Here is a 24,698-nt window from a genome sequence, read left to right on the forward strand (position 1 = left end):
ACATCAGCGAGCTCCTAATGGCAATGACATTGTTACTACCTCTCCCTTCTTGTAACCCACATCATCCCTCCATGTCTGTGAAACTGTACTACACTTGTTCTCACCCAACTATTTCTTTTTTGTCTCCTTTCTGGCATCTTTTTCTCCTCCTAACCTCCACAAACAGGCATTCCCAAAAGTTACATTCTTCTTCCTAGCTCAAAAGATTCTCACCGTGAGGTAGGGGAGCCTTTAAAAAGTGACATGACCTGATTTACTTTTTGTTTCCAAGTTCATTCTGGTGGCTGCAAAAAGACTGGATTGTAGTTCTGCAAGAGTACAAGTAGAAACCTGTTAGATATTGCAGAAAGTCTGGGTGAGAGATGACAATCCAGGACGGGGGTAGTGGTTTCTGTGTTCCCGTGGCCCATACGCTAGTTTGAACCATCATTACTTTTTATGTGGACCATTGCAACACTGACTGCCTCTAGTCTTTCAATAGCTAATCTTTTCTACCCACCACTGCTGTGGAAATCTTTTTTTTTTTTTTTTTTTTAAGATTTCTGTTTAAATGTCTCCTCGTTTTCCACAGAGTGAAGTCTGTTCTCTTTAGTCTGGCATTCAAAACCCTTCATGATCCAGTCCCTTCAGCTAAACTTGACTAGAAATGGTCTCCTTTTTGTTTTTGCTTATGCTGTGGATTCTAGTCAGCATGCCCTCCCCTGGCTCTCATCCCCACCAAGTAAAATCCTGTCCATGCACTAAGGCCATCTCAAATGCCACTGAATAGGAATCCTAGTTGCCATTTATTAAATACTTAATGTTTATTCATTAAGTAATCTAAGCATCCTACATTCATTATCTGACTCTGCTGCATTGCATACAGTTTCTTATGTATTTGTCTCATCTGTACAAGAATGCAAATTCCTTGAAAGCAGAGATCAGATTGCAATTCATCTTGAGAACTGAATCCTTAGCCATAGTGTATATTTAGTTGATGTCAGATAAATGTTTGATGAATGACTGAATGATCACAGAACTTTGAACTAGTTGCTATGGGAAGATATAAAAGAAGCATAAGGGCTTACATTCTAGTTAAAGAACACATCACAGGGGGAAAATATTTCCAGAATGCTAAGTATTCAGGGAATACTAAATGGAGGGTTGAGCAAAGTTAGATTTACCACAAAGTCATCCTGGAGGAATGAAGTTTACATAGTGAAGGGAATGTTCAAAGGCTTCAGTGTCAGGTAGACCCGGTTTTGAATTCCTGCTTTTCTGCTTAGTAAGTGTGTGACGTTGAATAGTTATTTCCTTTCTCTAAACTGCCTCTGTAAAATGGACATATTACAACATCTTTCATAGGACTTTTGCAAAGGTGAAATGAGATAAAATATCCAAGTGCATATCACAATGCTCAATAAATGCTTAAAGAGTCCAAAAAGTAAGTTAGATTTTAAAGGAGGTAAGAATATTGGATTGTCTGAGGGGTGTTCGTAGGTCACTTCAGGTTAGATGTGAGAGGTGGAGGCTTGGGCATTGGCTTGGCCAGCTTGCATCATAGCATAGGGGCTGCCAGGAACCCGGAAATACTGATGATAATTCTAAAACCGCTTCAGGATATTGTTTAATGTAGACCCTCACACTAAACCTAAAATATGTCAGTAACGCTTGTATAGTTACAGAAGCAAAAGGAGGGAAGGAAGGGGAGCTGCAGTTTCCAAACATCACTGAAAGTATCTGCTTACCCCCCTTACTCCACATGAATTTTCAAAGAGTAATTTGACATCTTTGCTTGATTGGAATCTACAAAGCAATTTCCAGAGTACCGGCCAGACTCTTAGGAAAGTGCTATCGGCTTTGCCAGAGTAAATTATTGAGATTGTTAACTCTTACATGGACATGGATTGTTAATGATGAAAAGGAATAAACTAAAGTTGCGGTACAGAATTTACTGTGCAAACTTTTCAAACCCTTTACACCATTAATTAGTTCCGAAAAAAAAAAAAAAAAAAAAAAGCCTTTCTAATGTAGCTGGGTGGTGCTGGGATCTTGGTGGCCACGTTGTGTCTATTTTTAAATATTTATATGGCTGTATTTGCAGATTGAAACAATTCATAAAGAGTTGAGGCTGCTTTTTTTTTTTTTTTTTAAGCGCTAAAACTCACATTCGCGGCTATTTTAGTAATTAGCCCCGGCTCTTCCGCTACCCGAACCCCTCAAAACTACATCTCCCAGCATGCTCTAAAGCTGGTCTGACCTCATCTCAAATGGCCCCGTAGGGCAACAAGGATGGTTAGTTTTGACCGTGCTTATTTGTGCCATAAAATATTGATCCTAATTGGCAGCTATTTGGGCTTTTATATTTGCCGACCTCCCGTTTTTGAGCCGTGGTCACTAAATGAAGAGGTTCTGGCCTGGGAAGGCCCATGCATTCCTTCAATTGGATGGGGAGCTGGGACAGTGTCTCTGGCGATAGCGAGAATAGGAGGGAATGTTGACCAGGGAGCACCGCTGCGGCCGTTCAGAGGAGCAGGAACCGGAGCCCGGGTTGAGTCCGAAAAAAGCCGGATCCAGACGGTGGCTCCGGAACGGCTGCAATTGGAAGATGGAGGAGCCGGAGGAACCGGCGGACAGTGGGCAGTCGCTGCCTCCAGTTTACATCTACAGTCCCGAGTATGTCAGCATGTGCGACTCCCTGGCCAAAGTCCCCAAACGGGTAAGAGAGCTGGGGGAAAAAGACCGTGGGCTTCTGGGGTGGGGGTGGGGGCCGTTGGACCGGAGGGCATTAGGACGGGGCAGAGGATTGGGCTGGGGAAAATCAGCAGAAATTTGGGCAGCTGCACCAGGTGATGGAAGAAGTGTTCCCTTATAGTTTCTGAGAGCGCAGCATTTATCTGGGGGGCGTCCAATGCACCGGAGGGGGTAGGGGTGCGGGGGAGGGGATGGCACTGAGGCGTTGGTGTCTCTACTACAAGGGATCCCTGAAGTGGGGAAGACGCTGCAGGAGAGAAATGTTCCATCACCTCCGTAAGGCCCGGTAGCTTTCGCCTTAGCAATTTGTCTAAAGTGCATTGTAACTGTTAAGTAAAAAGAGGGGAGTTAAAAGTTACTTTCTTTGTTCAGGATGATGAAGTTGATGGTATTTCTCTGAATTAAACATTTAAGAGACATTTTTTTCTGCCTTTTTTTTTTCTTGCTTTTCTTTTCTTTTTTTGTTGATGTTTTTAGGCCAGTATGGTACATTCTTTGATTGAAGCATATGCACTGCATAAGCAAATGAGGTAAGTTGTCTTTCATGAACAGAGCCCTGAACCTAGGTGTTCTAGCCTTAATATCCTACTTCACAGTGGAGCAAATTAGAAAGAGAATGGTCCTTTTTTTTTTTTTAAGTTTTTTTTTTTTTGTTATTCAACGTTTGTAATGTCTGTAATCTAGTGAAAGTTCTTGAAGAATTAAGAAAACCTGAGAAAAGTACCTGAAGCAGTTAAGATCCATTAGAAATAAGACTCTATTGCTGGAAGGGAAAGTATTCTAGGGATAGGTGCTTTGTGGAGCTTTTGAGGAGAGTTACATTAGGGTACTAAAACCCACCTGATAGGGGAAAAAAAATTGGTGTTTGGCTGGGAGGTGTTCTGGGGTTTGTGTGTATTTGTTTGCAAGCCAGATGTGAGGGTGTGTGTTCAACTTCAGACTTTTAGACACCCCATCACCACCACCAGACCTTTACGAGTAAGCCTGGAGACAAGTCAAGACCAAAGCAAAATTCCTGCAACTAGGCCAGAACTCAGCACTGAGTTAAGTGCTTCTTTAAGAAAAAAAAAAATGAACTTGCTGTTAATCTTTGCAGAGTAAATCTTATAACCCTGTCTTGTAGGATTGTTTATGACATTGTCTGGCCAAATAGGTGAGTGTCTGCACGGGCTTTTGTGGTATGATTCATTTATCTCCCAGAAGGTAGTGTAATAGGATTTCAAATTTTATCCTTATTATCAAAATCATTTATTGAGTACCTTATTTTTTAACCCATATGTTTGTTAGACATAAGAACTACATGCCTTCCATTTATTTAACCTTTCTCTTTTTTTAAGATTTTATTTATTTGTCAGAGAGCGAGCACAAGCAGGGGGAGTGGCAGGCAGAGGGAGAAGCAGGCTCCCCTCTGAGCAAGGAGCCCGATGTGGGCTTCGATCCCAGGACCCCGGGACCATGACCAGAGCCGAAGGCAGACGCTTAATTGACTGAGCCACCGAGGCATCCCTCAGTTATTTAACTTTTCAAAAGTTACTTTAAGACAAACAGGAAATCAGTGCAAAGCAAAACTGTCCCATTTGCTTGCTATTAAGCAGAGAGGCTTTCCTTGTTTGTTAAACAAGAGGAAGGGTGCTAGAAAAGGGACCCATTAGGGCTGGGAAACATGGTCCAAGAAACTGTAACATTTTTATTTTAATGTGCAGATTTGTCACCTCTGAGGGTGTAGCCATATTTTCTTGAAGGAGAAGTAGGAATCCTTGGCTCTTGACCATATACATGATTTTTTTTGAGGCTGAGCTACAGGATTTTTCTGGCTTGCTTGGTGATATGGTAGCCTGTATAGTCATATTAATTCATGAAAAACTCATGGCTGAGTTCCCATTCAGCAAACATAAAAAGCCACTACTGCCTCCCTGTAGCCTAGGTCATTGCTCTTCCAACTTGAATGTACATATGAATCACCTTGTTAAATTCCGATTCTGGAGATCTGAGGTGGGGCCGAAGTTCTGCAAGTCTAATGAGCTCCTAGGTGCCGCTGCTGCTGGTCCATAGACTACCCTTTGAGTGGCAGTGGCAGAGTCGGGGAGAGGAAATGGGGAGTAGGCAGCTGGAGGTTAGACGTGGTAAGTCCTGGCGTTAACATCACCCTGTATTCTCTCAGTCGCTTCTTTTTTTTTTTTTAAAGATTTATTTATTTATTTGAGAGAGAGAGAGTGGTGGGAGGGGCAGAGGGAGAGAATCTCAAACAGACTCCACACTGAGCACAGAGCCCGACACAGGGCTCCATCTCTCGACCCTGAGATCATGACCTGAGCCGAAACCAAGAGTTGGACGCTCAACCGCCACCCAGGTGCCCCTCTCTCAGTCACTTCTATTTGTCACTTGTTGTGAGGAGTTGATTAGGAGCTTCTGAGTGAAGCCCAGTTCCAACCAGTTTGCCCCTTCTCTTTTTCCTCTCAGAGGTAGGTGTGAGGGACCAAATAGAGAAACTTTTATGTTTTGAGTTGCCATTTTTTTATCCTTTAGTATTAATAATAATGATAGTTACCCACAAAGCATTTTCATATGTTATCATTTAATCTTCATATATGTCCCATTAGATCTCCCTACTTTACAGATGAGAAAACAACTATACAGAACAGTCAACTTACCTGAGGTTATAGAGCTGTTAAGTAGAGTTAAAAAGAGGTGCCCAGTTCTCTGACTCCAAATTCAAAATTCATGAAAATACAGTTGCCTACTGAAGTTAAAATATAGAGTTAAGTCTTGATTTCGGCTCAGGTCATAATGTCAGGGTCTGGGCATGGAGCCTGCTTAAGATTCTCTCTCTCCCTCTGCCCCTCCCCCCCCCAAAAAAATAAGTAAAAAAACAATAAAGTAAAAATATAGCTGAAAGGATTCTATGTACCAATTAGGAACTGATGCAATTGAAAATATCTCTGCCTACTAGTTTGTCATGCAAGTTGTAACTCACAGAGTGAAGTTTGTCCAGTATCTGATTATTTAACTTAAATATATATTTAACTTAAATATAAACTTTTTTTTTTTTACGTACCTATAAACTCAAGGGCTTCGAAGATCGGTCCTCTCACCCCTTATTAATGGAATCATTATATCGATGTGAGGAAGTGAAGACTAGATCGCACAGTAGAGGAACAGAACGTGTTCATTATTTGAGCCCACTGGAACTGGAAGCTGGGAGTTGTATTTTCTGCTCAGACTGCTTTCCCCTGCTTCCAGTTTCTGGCATACTCTGGGTCTGACTCACTCACCTCTCTTTGTTCTCTGTTATTATTAGGATAGTTAAGCCCAAAGTAGCCTCCATGGAGGAGATGGCCACCTTCCACACTGATGCCTATCTGCAGCATCTCCAGAAGGTCAGCCAAGAAGGAGATGACGATCATCCAGACTCCGTAGAATATGGGCTAGGTAAAGTCATTATCGGGCAGTGATGGGAGGTAGACAGCCTCCATCTGTAAATTGTAACCACTCATTTCATAACTTGCATGATGGTCTTTAGTATTTGTTAATTAAGAACTAATGTGTTAACCACAATCTTAATCTCTTAGTTTAGATACACATATCTCGCTTGCTGAGCAAGCTGTATGAGTTGAGCAAAACTGAATGATGGATCAGATGGGGGAAAATCTTTTAGTTGTCGAGGCCCTAATAGTAGTGCCCAGATTGGGCCTGGCTCTATGTATGCTGATTTAACCATCTCGTGACCTTATATTTTAACTTGAGTACATATTTATGTTCCGGCTAAGTTTTCAACCCTGCTTCATGTTGAACAGCTGTATTTTTTTAAAAACTGTAGGTGGCCGATAGGATAGTCTAGAGAAACAGCATGGTTTGGTAGAACTCTGGTCTGGGAGATGGGTGAGTCAAGGGACGTGGGTCCCAGGCCTGGCTCTGTGTGACCATAGATAAGACATATCACCTCTCAGGACTCGGTTTCTCCATCTGTAGGATGTGACTAGCTAATCTGGAAGGTTTAGCCTCTCTAGTTCCAACACTTCAAAAAATTCTTCCCCCAACATTGGAGATGTTTATCTCTCATTTGGAAGCTGATGTTAGCACAGTCGCTTTTTGGTAAGATATGTTGTTGTCGCACCTCAAACTATTCCTCCCAGTAGGGTTCTAGACCCAGTTCCAATGTGTGGAGGTGGGGCTTTCCTCCCACACCACCCAGCAATGCTCAGGACACCAGCTGGGTGTCCTACAATTCAACTCAATTCTGACACTATCTACCTGGCCATAGATCAGGTCCCACAGGTTAAGGGCTCAGTCCCACAAGACTGCTCTGCGCGTCACATGCCAGTCACAAGCCCAGCTTGCTACCTGTGCTTCTGACTGACTGGCTATAAATCAGAAGGTTCCCACAAACACCCTCTTTTGGGTTGAATTTGCTAGAGCAGGGCACAGAACTCAGGAAACCCATTTACTCACTAGATTACCGGTTCATTATAAAAGGATATAACCCAGAACTGCCAGATGGAAGAGATGCATAGGGCAAGGGATGACCAAAGGGTGTGGTGTGGGGCTTCCACGCACTTTTCAGGCATGCCCCTCTCCCCACATCTCCACACGTTCACCAAACCAGAAGCTCTCCCAGCCCGCCTTTTGGGTTTTTATGGGAGGCTTCATAACATAGGCATGCCTGATTAAATCATTGGCCAATGGGTGGTTGAGCTCAATCTCCAGCCCCTCCCCCTCACAGGAGGAGGTCAGGGGGTAGGACTGGTAGTTCCAATCTTCCAATCACCTGGTTTGCTCCACTGCTCACCGCCCGCCCCCACCCCCACCCTGAGGTGTGATCCGCAAGTCACCTCATTAACACAACAAAGACACCTTTACTGCTTTCCTCACTTGGGAAATCCCAACAGCTTTAGGAGCGCTGTGTCAGACACGGGGATGAAGATCACGGGACGAATTTCTTATTATGGGAACCACCGTATCACACCTGCTCTTTCTGCAGTTCATCTTGTAACAAGCTCTTCTGATGTTTTTGCCCGAAGGTTATGACTGCCCTGCCACGGAAGGGATATTTGACTACGCAGCAGCTGTAGGAGGGGCCACAATCACAGCTGCGCAGTGCCTGATTGACGGAACGTGCAAAGTAGCAATTAACTGGTCTGGAGGGTGGCATCATGCAAAGAAGTAAGAAAATGACCTTTCTGCTTTCTGCCTCTTTCCTTGAGTCAGTTTCTCAGTTATGCAAACGCTGATGCTTATTGTATGGGCATTCCTTGAGAGATTTGTGTATGAATATAGCCCTTTTCCCAGGCACTCTGAAGAGATACAAGTGAAATAGAAGAAGGTGACACACAGTATAATGGAAAGCACTCTATCGAAAGTCAGGATACCTGGGCCCCATGCCTAGTTTTCCTGCAAACTTGGCTAAGTGACTTGGAAAGATTAACCTCTCAAGGCCCCAGTTTCTTCATCAGGAAAATGGGCAGGGCGAAGGATATAACTAGGCAGTCTCTACATCCCTTTTCCAGCTTTTTGGAAATGCCCCTGTCTTCAAGGGACTTATGCTCTAGAGACACTCACAGAACTAGAATAATTAGGGAGCAACATCAGTTTGGGTACCAACTGAATATACGTATGAGCTGAGGAGATTGTAGTGCTATGCAGAAATTAATCATGGAAGTCTTGGAAGAGGTGCGATTTAGAGCTAGTTCTTGAAAGAAGTGCCAAACAGGTTTCCAAATAGGTGGGAAATTGATGAGAATAGATTTAAAACAAAAGGCTGACGAATCAAGGAAGCTTTTGCCACCATCTCTAAGGCAAGTGGCAAGCGACTGAGAGAATTAACTGTCACTCTAAGGAGAAAGGGCTTGTGAAACAGCTGTTCTCAGGTGCTACTTGGAGCTAGAGAAGTCCTTTTGGAGTTTCATGTTGACATTTCAAACAGCTCTACCCTGTGTGTGACAAGGACCGCTGGGACGGCATTTGTCATCTTGCTTGATATGCTTGCTTGCTATGTGGGTAGTAAGTACTTAATACATACTGGAGGAGAAGAATTTTTAAAACTTTGAATTGCTCTATGTGCTGTGTGAGTGAAATGAAGCAGTGGTGGTAGTAACTGGTGATGCATCTTTCACACGCCAGTTGTTCATACTGTTGGCCATGACCTTGATCCTCCTTGGTGCTCTTGAGTCCAGAGAAAATGTGGCGTTTTTTTTTTTTTTCAGACTAAAACCTTGAGCACAGTTTCAGCATATGCAGGTTAAGATGATAACATGGAATTCTTTTCATCAAATCGACAGATTTCATGACCAAGGAAGTCCTTGAGAAAGTTTACTACTAGAATCTACTACTGAGGTGATGGAGCAGAGAGAACCAGTGTTTAATAATATGTTTTACATGGCCTTAGAAACAAAGAGAAACCACCTACCTTTTGTTAGCTCTTGCTCTATTAAAAAATTTCAAAATAAAGACAGTGATCCCTAGGACAAAAAAGAAAAGAAAAATGACCCTCTCTCCTTTAAACTACAGATGAAGGTGGGGGGGGGAACCAAGCCTCTCTGAACCAAGGACCTCTTTTCCCTCTTGTGCTTAGCAAGTTGAGAAGAAAAGTAGTGTGGTTTCATGGAAAATGCCTGATCCTGTTAATCAGATCTGCTTTCTGCATGTGGCACTGGAGGATCTTATATATTTAAATTAACTGCTTAAGGCCTGCTAGGGCGTGGGTCAGTTTCCAGTGGAATACCCGGATACTTGCCACTTCTTCTCACTGTTTTGCTTTGAAATGAAGCATGCTCTATCTAGAGCAAATCATGGCTGCTTCTGGGCTGCATGTAGGTAGGTATTATCTTAACTGTTTCAGACAGCTTTCAGCTGATCCTACCTGGAAACAGACACTGTGGTGGATATAAATTGCATAGAGTCTCTAGGGATCTCCCCAATTCAGGTCCAAATTCTAGGGGGTTCTTGGCACCTCTAGAACATCTCTGCAGGTGGACTCCAGGCATTTAGCCCACAAACTGACATCTAGCCAGCATTATCTTTCATAAGCGCAGTATTTGTTTAAACGTTTCCATCCCCAAATATGTGTATAGATTCATACATGCCATTTAGTCATTCAGCATGCACTGATTAAGCACCTACTGTATGTCAAGCATATGTTTATCATCACTAATAAGCAGAGAGATAAAAATTGAAGCATGGTATCTTTCTCCCCTACCAATGTTGAAAAAAAATCTTCAAAATATCCTCATGCTGGCATGATTACGTGAAATTGGTACACTCTTTTTGAAAACTTCGGAGCTAAGTGTTGAAAGAGTGGGGAAAACATTCATACCTGTATGACTCGGTAATATTGTTCTTAGCAGTCTATTCTAAGGAAATGAACCAATCCGGCCTTCACAGAATCCATATCTTAGAGGTAAGACAGCAAATAATTGCATTTGGAAACTAAAGAACAGTAATTTTCAAAGAAAATTCTTCAAAAGAAGAATGATGAGTGATTAATGCTATTAGATATTAAACATACAAAACTAGAATAATGAAAACACTGGTACCCCTGGTATAAGAGGAGACAGATGATATTATACTACACTCCACAAAGAGACTGTTATGTATAAGAATTCAGTCTATTATAAAAGATGCTTTGCAAGTGGATGGGAGTGGAAAGGATTCGTCAGTAAATGGTGTTGTGACACCTGGCAGCATTTATACCCTCATCTCTTGTAATAAACGAAAAAAAAGTGGCAGCTAGATTGAAGAGTTCAGTGTAAAAAAGCAAATTTAAAAAAACTAGAATGAATGGATATTTATCAAGCTTCTCAAGGAGAATAGTTTCCCTAAGCTTAGGAAGTAATAGAGAAAGAAAAAAAAAAAACTCCCAAAGGAAACGCTCAACGAATTTAGGTGCATAAAATTTTAAAACCAAAATCACTTTTAAAAGTTTTGTGGCCCTTTAAAACACAACATCTAAATACAGACTAAAAAGGCATATTTGACATAAATATGACAAAGTGTGGTAGGTTTGTGTTTTCTAAGGCACTCATATGGTATGATGTGTAAGAAGAAGTATGGGCAAAGAACGTGAAGAGACAATTTGCAAAGGTGTTTAAGTACCACTGGAAAACATGGGGCAATGTTCATTGCTACTAATCAAAGAAATGCAAATTTTAACAAGTAGGTAGCCCCTTTTTAAGCCAGAATTGGAAAACATGGTACTCAGTTGGCTAGTAATAGCGTGGTTTTTTTCAACCCCTTAAGAAAGTAACTTGGTAGCTAAGGTATATTAATGCCCTTTGTCTACTTTAGGGATAGGATTAATGCCCTTTAATCCTACTACTGAGAATGCTTCCTGAGAAGACCACGCAAAATATGGAAAAAACTATTTGCATGGAGGTGCTTATCAGTGTTCTTTATGAAACAAAAAAATTAGAAATAACATGAATATGTAGTAATAAGGAAATGGTCAATCTGCTCCATAGAATATTATGTATTATTTTAAATGATGATTATGAAGACTATAGGGCATTTCAGAAAAAAAGACTTGTGTTAATAAAAAGGCAGGTTTTAAAACTGTATGTACACCACAATTACAACTTTATAGAATGCACACATATAAAAAAAAGCAGTGGGAATGATAATAGTGGCTATTTCAGGGTGGCAGCATTATTGATGATTTTTTTAAAAGTGTAATGCAAAATTTCTGTAATGAGATTTTATTACTTTTGCAGCTAAAATATTACCAAAATGAAAAGAGGCAAAAAAAAAAAAAAAGTTGCAGCAAATACTACAAAGGGTTAAAATCTTTATTCTAGGGGTGCCTGGGTGGCTCAGTCAATTAAGCTTCCAACTCTTGATTTCGGCTCAGGTCGTGATCTCAGGGTTGTGGGATCCAGCCCCGCATCAGGCTCTGTGCTGAGCGTGGAGCCTGCTTGGGATTCTCCTTCTCCCACTCCCTCTGCCCCCCCCTTTCCCCCTCTCCCTCTCTCCCTCTCTCCTTCTCTCCCTATCCCTACCTCTCTCCCTCTCCCCTCAAAAAAAATAATAAAATAAAATCTTTATTTTAATTGATTTTTTAAAACACTGAAATTTAGATAAGTGGGCAAAAGACATGAACAGTTCACAAAAGAGGAAACAAATAGTAAATAAATATGAGTAAATATTTAGCATCACTAAAATTACAGGAAGGGAGATTGAAACATAATATACACCTGCATGTATGTTTTCCCCTCCCAAATTTGAGCTGAAAGAAGAAAGATTCTTAACTCATATATCTATTACTCTCGGTAATCTATTCTAAGGAAATAAACCAATCCAAAATATTGGAGAACCGTGTGTATGAAGATGGTAATTTCTCTCTTAATTATAATAGCCCAAAAAAAGGGGGGGAAGGAGGGAGACCTAAATATTCAACAACAGCAGAATGTTCAGGATGTTTAGGTAGTATACTGTAACATATCCACTTTATGGGCTATTATGTAACCATTAACAAGTGGTGGTTAGGATGACTGTATAACAAAAAAAAAATTCATATCGTATAATGTTGGCTTTGTTCTTAAAGCGCAGGTAGCTACAACATTGCACATTCACTCTGATTAGTCATGTTAAAAAATAGATGCTTACGAAAAACTCTTAGAAGGAGGGGCGCCTGGGTGGCTCAGCCGTTAAGCGTCTGCCTTCGGCTCAGGTCATGATCTCAGGGTCCTGGGATCGAAGCCTCGCATCGGGCTCCCTGCTCCACGGGAAGCCTGCTTCTCCCTCTCCCACTCCCCCTGCTTGTGTTCCCTCTCTCACTGTGTCTTTCTCTGTCAGATATGTAAATAAAATCTTTAAAAAACAAAAAAGAAAAACTCTTAGAAGGAAATACAACAAAATGATACCCGTGACTTTGTGAAGCTGACGATACCATGAGGGATAAAGAGGTATGCACGCACACACACATATACATGTATCTTTCTTCTGTTTCCTATATTTTTCCTGTGTTTTCTCTAATGTGTATTAGTTTTATCAGTAGAACTTTTTATAGTAAAAACTGCTTGGAACAAGCTGGGAAGCAGTTACAATACAGACACAGTATGGTCAGTGTATATGCTGCAGTTATGTGCAAGGTAGTGGAGTGTACAGAAGGAGGAGAAGGAGTTTGCCTTCCCATCGGTGGGGATAGAGAATTCCAAGCAGAGGGAATAATAAAAAACATGGCAGTGGAAAGCATGGGACATTTGGAGAATTACAAGTTGTTAAATGTGGCTAGAATGTGAGAGCAAATAGAGCAAGACCAGACTGTAAAGGTTTTGTCAGCCATGCTGAGGAGTTGGACTTCTTTTTTTTTTTTTTTTTTTGGACTTCTTTTCTGGGGCCAGTGGGAATTTATTGAAGAATTTTAGAGAAGGTGGCAATGTGCTGATTGGATCAGAGGGAACTGAGACTAGATAGGGAGGAGAAGGCCATCACTGCAGTTATTCATTTAACAAACTTTTATTAAGCTCCTGCTGTATGTGAGGCAATGAGGAAACAAAGGATTATAACAGGAAGTTCTTATTATTTGAGGGCAGTTGGTACCAGGCAGAAGACCACCAAGTGAATCCATTTAAAAGGGGGACTAAAATTTTCGAGTAAATAACAGAGAGGGCAGGACTTGATTAGCATACTAACTTGAATAACTATTAAAATATGTCTATTTGGTCTCTTTTAATAAAATTGAATGCTACATAATTCTTCAAACAAAGAATGTATCAAGGATTGATTGTTTTGTTTCGGCCTAATTCTTCTAACAAAATTGCATGATATTTCAAGATGGTATATTTTACTTCCTGTGAGATTTTTGCAGCATGATCATTAAGAGGGTTGATTTTGCCAAAATGTTCAAGGGCCTTTTCAGTTTTTTCTGAGGGCTTCTCCTTAATCATTTTGGCATTCAAATCACTCTCTTTCGAACCACTTCCAAAATCATTATCCTTATCCTTATTTATATTTCTCCTCTTCAATTGTAAACTGGTCTACAGATCCTTGCCAGTTTTGTGTGTTGACTTCAGGGTATCTTGCATCCTTTTATAAGATTTGTAATTTCACTTTGTGATAGATTTTCAGTGAATTGCTCACTGATGTATCTGACAATCCATAAAAGACAAAGTGATTGAACAGATGGGGAAGGATAGGTGCTAGGACTTAGAGGAGTAGGTTGTTTGAATGGGGACTGATAGAAGTGGTCGATTCATTAGCAAGTGCTTTCATGCTATTGACAGCTTTTGTATCCCTAGGAAACCTCAAAACCTTGATGCTTCAGGGACTAAGATAATAAATACTCAGTAATAAGAACTTCCTGTATGAGCAAAGGTCTAGTGCAGTGTTTTTCAAACTGAGAGTTGCAGCTCATTAAAGAACTCATATCAAGTCAGTGGGCTGCAACCAGCATCTGTTGAAATCAAGGTAGATTTCACAAAACTTGTTCTAGTGTATGTGTATGAATTTGTGTGTACTAGGCCACAGGGGAAAATGTCAGGTCACTGTAGAGTGGAATGACTATGAACTTTGAAGTAAGACTCCAGTGCAAATCCAGGCTGCACCATGTACTGACCATGTAGACAACTTGGGGGTTATTCCAGAAACAGCATGTGCAGGGGCGGAGAGGCATGAAACCTGAGGGAACTTCCAAGTCCGTAATTAAAGCTGGAACTCCTGTAGGTAAGTGACTGGAAGTAAGGTAGGGGAGGTATAAAGGGTCCTTGTATGCCAAACTAGAGAGTTTGAACTTGATCCTTCAGGTCAGTGGTTCTTGACCTGTCTCGGTCACGGATCCTCTGAAAATCTGAAGAAAGCTATGTATAATGTCCCTAGAAAAGTGTACATATGCGAATTTTTCCTTGTAACTTCAGAAAGTATCAGACTCTCTTGAAGCCCATGTATGAATGGATGGATCCCTGGTTAAGAACCCTGGCTTTGGACAGTGAGAAATCACTGAAGGAAGTTTTAGCCAGGAGGAGGTAACATGATTAGATTTGCATTTTAGGGATATGATTCTAGCAATATGGTTCTATTCAAGCAGATAAACTGGTGGGGAGTCAGAGAAGGATGTCGATAGAGAAATCAATTAGGACTTGACTGTAATAATATACCCAAAAGGAGGTGAAAGCAGTGATGATGAGCATAGAAGAGAGAATAAATTCAAGAGCCATTTAGTAGCTAGAATAGATAGGAGTGGTAACTAATGATAAGGAAGGAGTGATCTAGATTTCTTGTGTAGATGACTCAGTAAATTTGGTTACCATTAACCAAGAAGAGTAAGGGATGAGAACTGATGTGCTTATGGAACATCCAATTCAAGAAGTCTGCTAGAGGGCTTTTGAGCCTGTAATGTGCATATGAAATACTTGGGCGTCTTGATAAATATGTAAATCTGGTTCAGGAGGTCTGTGGTGAAACCTAAGAACCTGCATTTCTGACAAGCTCCCAGATGATACTAAATGCTGCCAATCTGTGAACCATACTTGGACAGCAAGAAGCTGGAGCTCAGAACTGTCTCCACTGAAGATACAGATCTGGGAGTCAACAGCATGATAGATGGTAATTAAAACTAAGAAAATAGATAAAATCACCTGAGAAGCATCTATAGGATGATACAGAAAACAAAACAAATACTGAGCCTTGTGGAAGGCCAATGTTTACAGGACAGGTAGAAGAAAGGCCTACAAAGGAATCTTGAGAAGAAATGGTCAAAAAACAGGAAGAGAATCAGTAAAAACTTATCACGGAAACCAAAGGTGAACCTTAAGAAGACCAGTTTGGATAGCAACGTCTGCCACCAGAGCAAACACTGATTCTTGGAGGGGGTGGGGAGGGCGACAAAAAGCCTAGATGTTACAGGGTTTATGGCCCCCCAAAGGGTGACAGTACATAAGCAGATGTTCAGTATATCTGTGATATGAAAATTGTGTAGAGTGGCCCGTTAGGAAAAGGTATCTGAAAAGGCTCCTTGGATTAGGAAATGATAATGAGCAAATGGTTGAGAAACAGCGCTGTAGAGGAGTGAAGTAAGATATGTCAATAAGGAGGTTATGGTGAAAAAAAAAATAAGGAGGTTATGGTGAAGACTTCAAAGGATGCAGAGGAGTGAGTGTGCCAGGGAGAGAAGAAAGTGAACAGCATTTCAGAAGGCCACCACTGCCTTTGCAAAAGCAGAGCAGTGTAAATAAAACAGCTTGGTGGATTTCGGGAATGACATGCAGCCCACTATTGCTGGAGGGTTACAGTACAAAGTGGACAACGGCAGAAGATGAGGTAGAGAAGTAGGAAATGGGTCATGAAAGGCTTTGCATATATCTGAAGCACCAATTTGACAGATGCAGATATCTAGTTCTTTCTCAGAGATCTTGATCAGGTAGGTTCGGAGGAGTGTGTCAGAACCTGAACTTTCAAACTCCAGGAGTGATTCTGCTGTGCACACTTTGAGAAACTCTGTGGTAGGAAACGGAGGGCCACTACAAAATCATGTGAGGAAGTAACATGGTTAGATGTGTGTTTTAGAAAACTTAAGTCTGACTATAGTCCTAGAGGATGGATTGATGGAGGTGTAGACTGGAGGTAGGGAGAGTGAATAGGGTACCAGCAGCCCCAATGACAAGTGATGAGGACCTGAACTAAGGCAGAGCAGTGAGATTGGGGGATGGAGAATGGTGAAGGCTGACTTGAGACAGCTTCAAGAGATAAAATCCAGTATCAGTGATTAGTAGATATGGGTGGAGAGGAAAGATGAGGAAGATCACTCAGGTTTCTGGCTTGTTTTGAGCAGAGTCCCAAAGAAGATAGGACTTGATAACAATAGCCAACATGTGTTGAGCTATGTGCTAGATGCTACCTTACACGCATTGTTCTCATAGATTCTCATATTTCTTGTATATTCTGGAATGAAGAAGTGGATATTGTTATTTGCTGTCTTTTACACATGGGAGTACAGAGAGGTTAAACAACTTTGCTCAGGCTTGGTAAGTGATGACGTTGCAGTTCAAACCCAGGCAGTCTGACTCATCAACCTGTGTGCTTAACCCTTGTATACCTCAGTAAATCAAGAGTAGGAGTTGGTGTGCAGCAGAGGTAATACCCAGAGAAAACAGATACTCAGACTTGGAGATGGAGGTGGAAGCTAGAAATAGAAAACAGATGTGTTGCCAGTATATAAAGGGGTGGTGCAAACCATGACAATGGACAGAATAACTGAGGGAAAAGGCAGAGAGAGAAAGAGAGTAGATCCTAGAGCCCCAGGAAACACCAACTTGTAATGGGCCAGTACAAGAAGAGGTCCCAGTGCATTCAGCCGAAAAGCAATAGTCAGGGCTAGCCAGATAATCAAAATAGAAAGGGACCGCGGAATCCCCAGGGAGCAGAAGAGTTTCAGGAAGAAAAGAGCTCTCAGTAGTGTCACACACTAGGGAGGGGTCAGTCCAGAGAGGTACTAAAGTGTGTCAGTCATATTTGGCAAGTAACATAGTCAATAATGATTTTGCTAAGATAACTTCCCAGAGAGTGAGGGGAATGCAAACTGTTGAGGCGTGAGTAGGAACTAAGGAAATGGGCAGGAAAGGAACATAAATGGTCCAAAAGTTTGAATGGGAAAGAAAGGAAAGAGGAGGGCAATGGCCAAGGGAAAGTAAGGCTTGAGGGGTGGCCCGTTGGATTTGTTCTCAAAGATTTAAGAGCATTTATGGGCTGAAAGGGAAATCTTGGAAATATGAGAAGGATAAGAATGGAGCAAAGTCTCAGAGGAGGCAGGAGAAGATGGGGTGAGTGGCTTTGGGAGGAGGAGAACCACTGCTTTTACAGTCACAGCAAAGGAAATGAAGGAGGGTGTAACGTGAGTGTGTGAGTTGCCTAGTGAACTGAGGGAGCACCTGCCCCATGACCCCTACTTTCTCTAAAAAAAAGAAAAAAATACTCTTGCCCTCTTCTAGCACTTGCTCACAGGCTGTTTCGAATCCTTCGATTCTGCTTTTTGTAGTCAGTCTCTTAGGAAGTCACCTTGTCCCATCCAGATTCCCTTCAATGGGACTTACCCTCTCCATGTAAATATGTGCTAGGAGATATTAAAACCCAACACAGAACAGTGACTCCTAACCTCCAGAATTTGCCAAGAGATATCGGATTTGTCTGCTTTGACTGGCTAGTCCTCATTCTTGCCTCTCCTGGTGTCTCTTACCCTATTTGGCTCTGCATCTCAGCTCCCAGTATTTTCCTTTACCTACTTCTGATAATCCACTTAAGACCTACATCCCTAGCTCCACCATGCACTTCTTCCTCCCACAATTCTATCATTTGCCCTCTCATCCCATGACATTTCTGCCTACCACCTGGCAACACAGGATCTATGCCATGTGGGCCCCCTCTGTCCTGCTTCCCTGCTCGAAGAGGGAGAGAGATGTCCTCGAATGTTGTTGGTCTCTGGTACTTCCACCTGGGGGCAGTAAATGGCAGAGCCATGAAACTGTCTTGTGTCTTGGCAAGCTCTATAAGAAGAATGTAGAACTAGACCTCTAGCCATTAGTCATCATCCACCTGGAGGTTAGCTCAAAGCTACTCGAGCTATATTCTCAAGAGCTCCAGTTCCTTATGCAGATATAAAGTGAGTGACAGTGAATTGCATTACAGTTCCAGTTCCCCCAAAGGGCTGTATGAACAGTATAACTTGTTAACCAAGCAGCCAGCCCCCCTCCTGTATCTGCTCTACCCACCCTCCAGCCTTGACAAACAGGTAACTACATGAAAACAGAGGCCTGGATTCTCTTTATACCCGTTCAGTGCTGGAACCTGCAGAACGGACACATCACCAGACCAAACAGACAAGCCTTTACCACGGTCGCCCAGATCATTCTTTCAATACATGTCCAGCCTGTAAGGCATCAGCCCTCCCATCAGAAAACTGCCCAGCCAAGCAGCAAAGTAGGAACCAGCCAAGACATGCTTTGTCCCTATGGCATCCCCACCCTTAGCCTCTAGGGGATGGGATGTGTTCCTGTACTTCCTACAGAACTGGGGAAGACCGTATATCACAGTGGTTCAGTGTGGCCCAGGGAATCCCAGCTCCATCAGTTATTAGCTATAAAACCTCTGTGCCTCAGTGTCCTCATTTGTAAGGTGGAGATAATAATAGCATCTACCTTATAGGGTTATCAGGGTTAAATCTAATAATTGCATTACAGAGCTTAGCCAAGAGCCTGGCACATAGTGTTTGATACAAGTCACTTATATCTAGGCTGGGTTATACTCAGGGGGGACCTAGGTAGCCTCTAAGAACTAAGTCCCTGGTCCAGAAAAGTTCCCACTACCTATCTAGCTGAAGTCAGCCCTGCCTGGTACTGCTTATCACCCACTGCACTTAGCTTCCTCTTGGCCCATAAGCTGCTCCTGGCTGAGAGTGGACTCTTCACTATTGCCTTTAAGACCCATGACCTTTGCTTTGTTAGAGTTTTACTGCCAGCCTTCCCTATACGCCTACCCTCCCAAACATCACATAGAATCCCCCGCTCAACTAACCCTTTATACTGCTAGGGCTAACCCAGACCCATAAGGCAAATGAAGGTGCTCTCTACCAAGAGACCGAGAGATTGCCCCTCATTGGCAAATTGTGCAGTAGTGCTGATACCCCAGGACTGTTCCTTAGTACCAGAAGAGCAGATGTTCTCAGTCTAAAATCAAGGCCTTCTATAAAATAAAAACTTTGAACAGCAACTTGCAGCAGGTTTCATCAGATCCTCCATTCCTTCTGCAGTGGCCTTGAGACTCTTTCTGAAAATAAAACACAGGGAATACTTCTTGTCAAGATTATTCCATCCTCAGTGTAATCACTATTCAAAATCCTTTCCACTAACCTAGGACCTCCTAATTTAATTCCATAAGGTTCTGGCATCCACAGAGCTTTCTGTACCTTAGGGGCACCAACAACCTCATCTAGATCACGAAAGGTAGCGTGTGGAAAATTCCTGTGTTGTGCTCCTGCCTTCTTCCAGCAAATGAGATCACACTACCTGGGCAATGGTTTGATAACTGCATTTAATGTGACATCACAGAATCTCTGAGCTACATGGTAATGGAATGGTTACAGTAGCGCTGTCTCCAGGCCAAGCCCCAGAGTGTCAAAGTGTGAAAATGGTGTTTCTGGAGAGGGTTTACATAGTGCTGGGTAAGATGTAAGCCTTTCTAGAATGAAGTCCCCTAGGATGACTGAAGACATCAGCAATCCCTTGATACCACCAGCAATTCATCTACTACCTCTGCATCTTTATTATCCCAGTATCCTTTCTCCTTAAGAGAAAGGAATTTGGTCCCCAAACACAAAAATGACCTTCCAGTGGCTGAAGGCCTTCTACCCCCAGCCTTGGCCTGTACCGTTGTCTAATGCCTTCAGCATCCAGGTACGAGGGTGTGGATGGGAGGGTGATGGATTGGAGTTGTCCTGTTGCAGGAGGACCTGGATACTTAATCTCTGCCCCTGCACCCACATCTCCAGGAAGTTGGCCCTAACCAAGGCCAGTTACCCCAAGTGGGGATGAGAGCTCTTAGTGATCAAGGCCACTTTCAAGATAAGGAGACACGTCCTTTAAGAAGGACAAGCAGTTTGTGATCATGAGCTCAAAGCATTATATCCCCGAGTAGCCGGCTAGGGCAGACTTGTAAACTCAGCCCATACCAGGTGAAATAGACCCCTCCCAGAGTACCCATCCCATTTCAGAATTCAGAATATCAACAGGGTTCCAGGCTGAGAATGTCACAGCTATTTACCCTAGCCACAGCATAGTGAGTGGGCAGATGCATGTGTGGAACATAAAGATCCAGGCCCATTCTGGGGCAGCCCAGAGGTTTATGTTGTCCCAAAGTACCTCATTCTGTTAGGATCAGGGTTTGCCTGTGCTCATGGGTACCACTCCAAAAGGCCAACACAGCCCGTTCAAAACTTTGCATATTATAATCTCATGAATTTAGTCTCATACTGTGATCTGCAGACCACCTGCATCTTAATCCTAAAATGAAGATTCCTGAATCAGGCCCTCCAGGGGCAGAGCCCAAGAATATTCATTTTTTTACCAGTGTCTCCCAAGGTGATTCTGATGCAAAGCACAGTTTGAGAACTCCTGGTCTAAAGGTTTTTCTAGTTGCCCCACTCTGACCTAACCACTAGTATACCTCTATAAGTACTACAGTTGAGGCAAAAACAGACCAAGGTAACCTTCAGGCTCTTGGGACATTGTACCAGGGAACTTGTGCGCAGATCTTTCATCCTCCCATATCTGTAACACCTTCTTACTAGCTGCAGGTCCCTCTCTCCCTGTTACCTCAGTTCACACCAGCCATTGCTGCCCATGCATCTAAAATGTCTTCCACTTCCATAGGCTCCATGGCCATCTGCTTCCCAACCACAGCCCCCGGTTCATAACACTAGTTTTGGAGAATGCCATGTAAAATCCTCCTCCACATTTGCCTCCCCACCATTACCACTACCAGCAGACACATGGATTAACCAGGTCTGGCAGGGGTGGGGGCCAGCACTCCTGCTATACCTCCAACACATAATACAATTGGCCCCTGGGCCCAACCTCCTCCTCAGAATTCACTTCTAACTCACTACACCCCTCTATCCAGACCTCTTCCCTTCATGGCATTACTTGTTTCCAGCCTACTGTTCCCCTAGAACCACTGACATCTCTGAACCTGGTCAATACCTAGTATAGCCACCCAAGTATGGACTACCCAAGGACATGTTCAGTTAGCCTTCACCCTACAACATGGCACAGAGGTTAAGAGCAGGGACTCTGAAGTCACAATGCCTGGATTTGAATCCCAGCACTACCACTTTCTGTGTGACCTTGAACAACTTACTTACGCTCTCTGTCCCTTGATTTCCTCGCCTGTGAAATGGAGATAATAATAGTACCTACCTCGCAAAGCAGTTGTATTACATGAAGTAGTGTGGGTAAGGCACACAGAATAATGTCTGGCACAGAGAAAAAGCGTCTGCTGTTGAGTAGATAGGAATTACACTAACTGGATCATCCAGGGTTGAGACACCAGTTAGATTTCCTTTTGGCATAGCCCTGTCTACCCATGCCAAAAATTGGAAGACTCTTACCTAGAAACCTTTGACATGAAATTTACTCTTGTGCCCATAGACCTTCTACATCCACAGCTTTTAGAACTTTGTGCCCTTCCTACTTCATGATCACCCATCCAGTCTTTTGCTACTGCCTGATGCACTTGTCTACCCAGTACCCTGCAGTTAGCCTCAGCAACCTAAGGCTGAGACCAGTTTCATCCTACAAGAGGTGCTAGCTTTCCAGCAGCATCATGATTGGCCCACTGCCTGATTCACTGGAAGGTTGTTGATCAGGAAATAGTTGGGAGGACCACCCACAGGCACCTTGATCTTAGAATCCTATTAGAGGCATGCTTTCCCAGCTCAACCTCAGCATTTTCTCTTAAATGTAACTTCTGTGTTTGCTTTCAGGTCCAGGTACCAGGACTGCGCATAATACACTCTTATGCCCTGCCCTTTACCTCCACCTCCTCCTGATCCTAGATCAGTGGGACCCTTCTACCCAGTCTCATTTATGCCCAGAGCCCAGGGAACAGATCTTATAAGTATGAACAACAGTAGAGACAGAGGATGTAAAAAGGAAGAAAAGCACTTGAGAATGATTTTAGAGGCTTAACTGACAGAGCTTGGTGATCAGTTGGCTGTTGGGGGTAAGGAGAAGGAACAAAACATTGTATTGGTTCCCTGTTTCACTCAGAGTAAAAGCCAGAGTCCCTACTATGGCCTACTGAGCCCTGCACCTTCCTTCCTTTAACCCCTTCTCCCTGTAGAACTACTGTTTTCTTTCCTCGCTGTTCTCTGGCCCCTGGACTTCTCGTGTCCCTTGAACCTACCAGGCGTGTTCCCACCTCTAGGCCTTTTGCCTTGCTGTTCTTACTGCCTGAAATACTCTTCCCCCAGCTAATGCCTTTTCACCTCCTTCAAGTCTTTGCTGAATACTCACCGTCTCAGTAAGGCTCCCTGACCATGTTTTGAGATTTGCATTGCCAAAAAAGTTTTCCATTGCCCTTTCCCTGTTTGATTGCTCTCCATAGTATTAATCATCAAAAAAAATTATTTAATTCACTTCTTGTTTATTTTATGTCTTACTTCTGCTCCCACTAGAATATAAACTTTATAGGAGGTAGGGATTTTTTATCTGTTTTGTTCATTACTAGAGCTCCACTGCCTAGAACTCTACTTGGCACACAGTAAACCCTCAATAAAATTTTGTTGGGTAAATGATCAAGTGTGAAAGCTGGAACGGATGGGCAAGAGAGAGGAGTGGGAAACATCGATTCCATTGATTCCCAACCATTTGGGGGAGTGTCCCTCATAGTATTACCAGTTGACTTATTGAATGTCAAAATGTTTGGAAAATAAAAAACAAAGTTATTAAGTTGGAAAGATGAGTTAATTCCTTCTCAAGGTAGGCCCTCAATAAATATTTGTTGAATGAATCAATGATATCTTAACAGCTTTTATGAAATTATCAGAACCAGGAGAGAGCGAGAGAGAAAGAAAGAAAGAGAGAGAGAGAGTTAGAGAGGAAGGCAGGGAGGGAGAGAGGAGACTCCATACTTCAGTCAGAAGTTCAAGTGCTCACAAAGTCGAATAAGCGGTCAATAATATGTCAGAGTTCCAGCATGTGGAACATGATGAAACTGTGGGCCGTTATATAAGCTTTGCATTTTAACCAAGCGACCACTAGAGGGCGGGCAAGGTTAAATCAAGAATGCTTTCCGCCTGATGAAATTCTGTTTAACGTCATCCACGTTTCTATTTATTGATCTGATGTTCATATAAACTGTTTCATCAGTTCCAAGTGTTCTCCTGAGCTAATTTTTTCCATCATCTTAGTATCTGTCTCATAATCGTTCTCCAGTATTTATAATTTGAACGAAAGAATGAATATTTAGAATAAAGAGATTTTTCACCTTGAAATTTGACTAATTAGCTGTGGTCAGTATTTCCATTAAGAAACTATCCTTCAGAGTTCAAAACCTGGCTGGTAAATATAGAATCCATGGTCCTTGGTGCTTAAAGAATCCTTAGGCAAGAGAAGGGCAAGAGTCTGACTTGGCATTTGTGTGCTTTATATGTGTAAACGGTAGTGTTAGATAACAGTGCACATTGTAGTGCCTGAGCTAGGAGTCACTGACCGCCCCAGCTGCCTCTGCTCTGATACCAGCCTGGCAGCTGATGAAGGATGCTGGTTACCTGGGCTGGCTGCCTGCCCCCCCCCCCCCCACCGCCGCCACCCTCCAGAATTGTTAGCTGGAATTTTGCAAATGGAGATCTCACTGCTTTTGAAACCTGCTGCCCACAGTGTGTTTGGGAGCTGTAGGGTTGTCTGGGATGAAGAAAGTTAAACAGGCTTTGCTAATTGTCTTAATTATCAATTGTTGCCATTGAAATTCTCTGAAGGGGTTTTGGGTGCCTGGATTTGCAGCTTTCTGAGCTGGATAACTATGGAGGTGTGGAAACCTTGTCCTGTTGTCAACTGATAGCTGATGTCTCTGAACGCCCTTGATTCAGGCCCATGAACTGGGCTCTCAGTATTAGGTATTTTTTCATTGGTGTATTCATTTCAAATAGCCTGAGAAATATAACCCATTTTTAATAAACTTTTTTAGGTTAGTCTTAGATTTACAGGAAAAATGAGCAATGGTATAGTGTTTCCATGTACCCCACACCCAATCCCCAACATCTTACATGGATATATTTGTTATAATTAATGAACCAATATTGATACATTATTATTAACCACAATTCATAGTTTACTCATTTTTCTTTAGTTTTTGCCTCATGTCCTTTTTCTGTCCTAGAAGCCCATCCAGTATACCACATTACATTTAGTTGTCATGTCTCTCCTGCTCCTCCAAGCTGTGACACTTCCTCAGATTTTCCTTATTTTGATAACCTTGATGTTTTGAGAGGT

The 24,698-nt window shown here is 42.5% G+C and overlaps 1 protein-coding gene across 3 annotated transcripts in view; it reads left to right on the forward strand.

Moving 5' to 3' along the window:
- The first annotated feature begins 2,179 nt into the window (after positions 1–2,179).
- HDAC8 (histone deacetylase 8) overlaps positions 2,180–24,698 on the forward strand; it is a 212,805-nt gene continuing 190,286 nt past the window's right edge. For 2 of the 3 annotated variants that reach the window (XM_032399146.1, XM_032399148.1), the window contains exons 1-4: positions 2,180–2,698; positions 3,211–3,263; positions 6,032–6,162; positions 7,752–7,893. In XM_032399146.1, coding sequence (XP_032255037.1) covers positions 2,474–2,698; positions 3,211–3,263; positions 6,032–6,162; positions 7,752–7,893 — 551 coding nt within the window. In that variant the 5' untranslated portion in view covers positions 2,180–2,473. The remainder of the gene's footprint in view (positions 2,699–3,210; positions 3,264–6,031; positions 6,163–7,751; positions 7,894–24,698) is intronic. The other variant, XM_032399149.1, reaches the window with a different exon arrangement.

The sequence above is a fragment of the Phoca vitulina genome, unplaced genomic scaffold, assembly GCF_004348235.1.
Source record: "Phoca vitulina isolate PV1807 unplaced genomic scaffold, GSC_HSeal_1.0 scaffold131, whole genome shotgun sequence".
Taxonomy (NCBI): domain Eukaryota; kingdom Metazoa; phylum Chordata; class Mammalia; order Carnivora; family Phocidae; genus Phoca; species Phoca vitulina.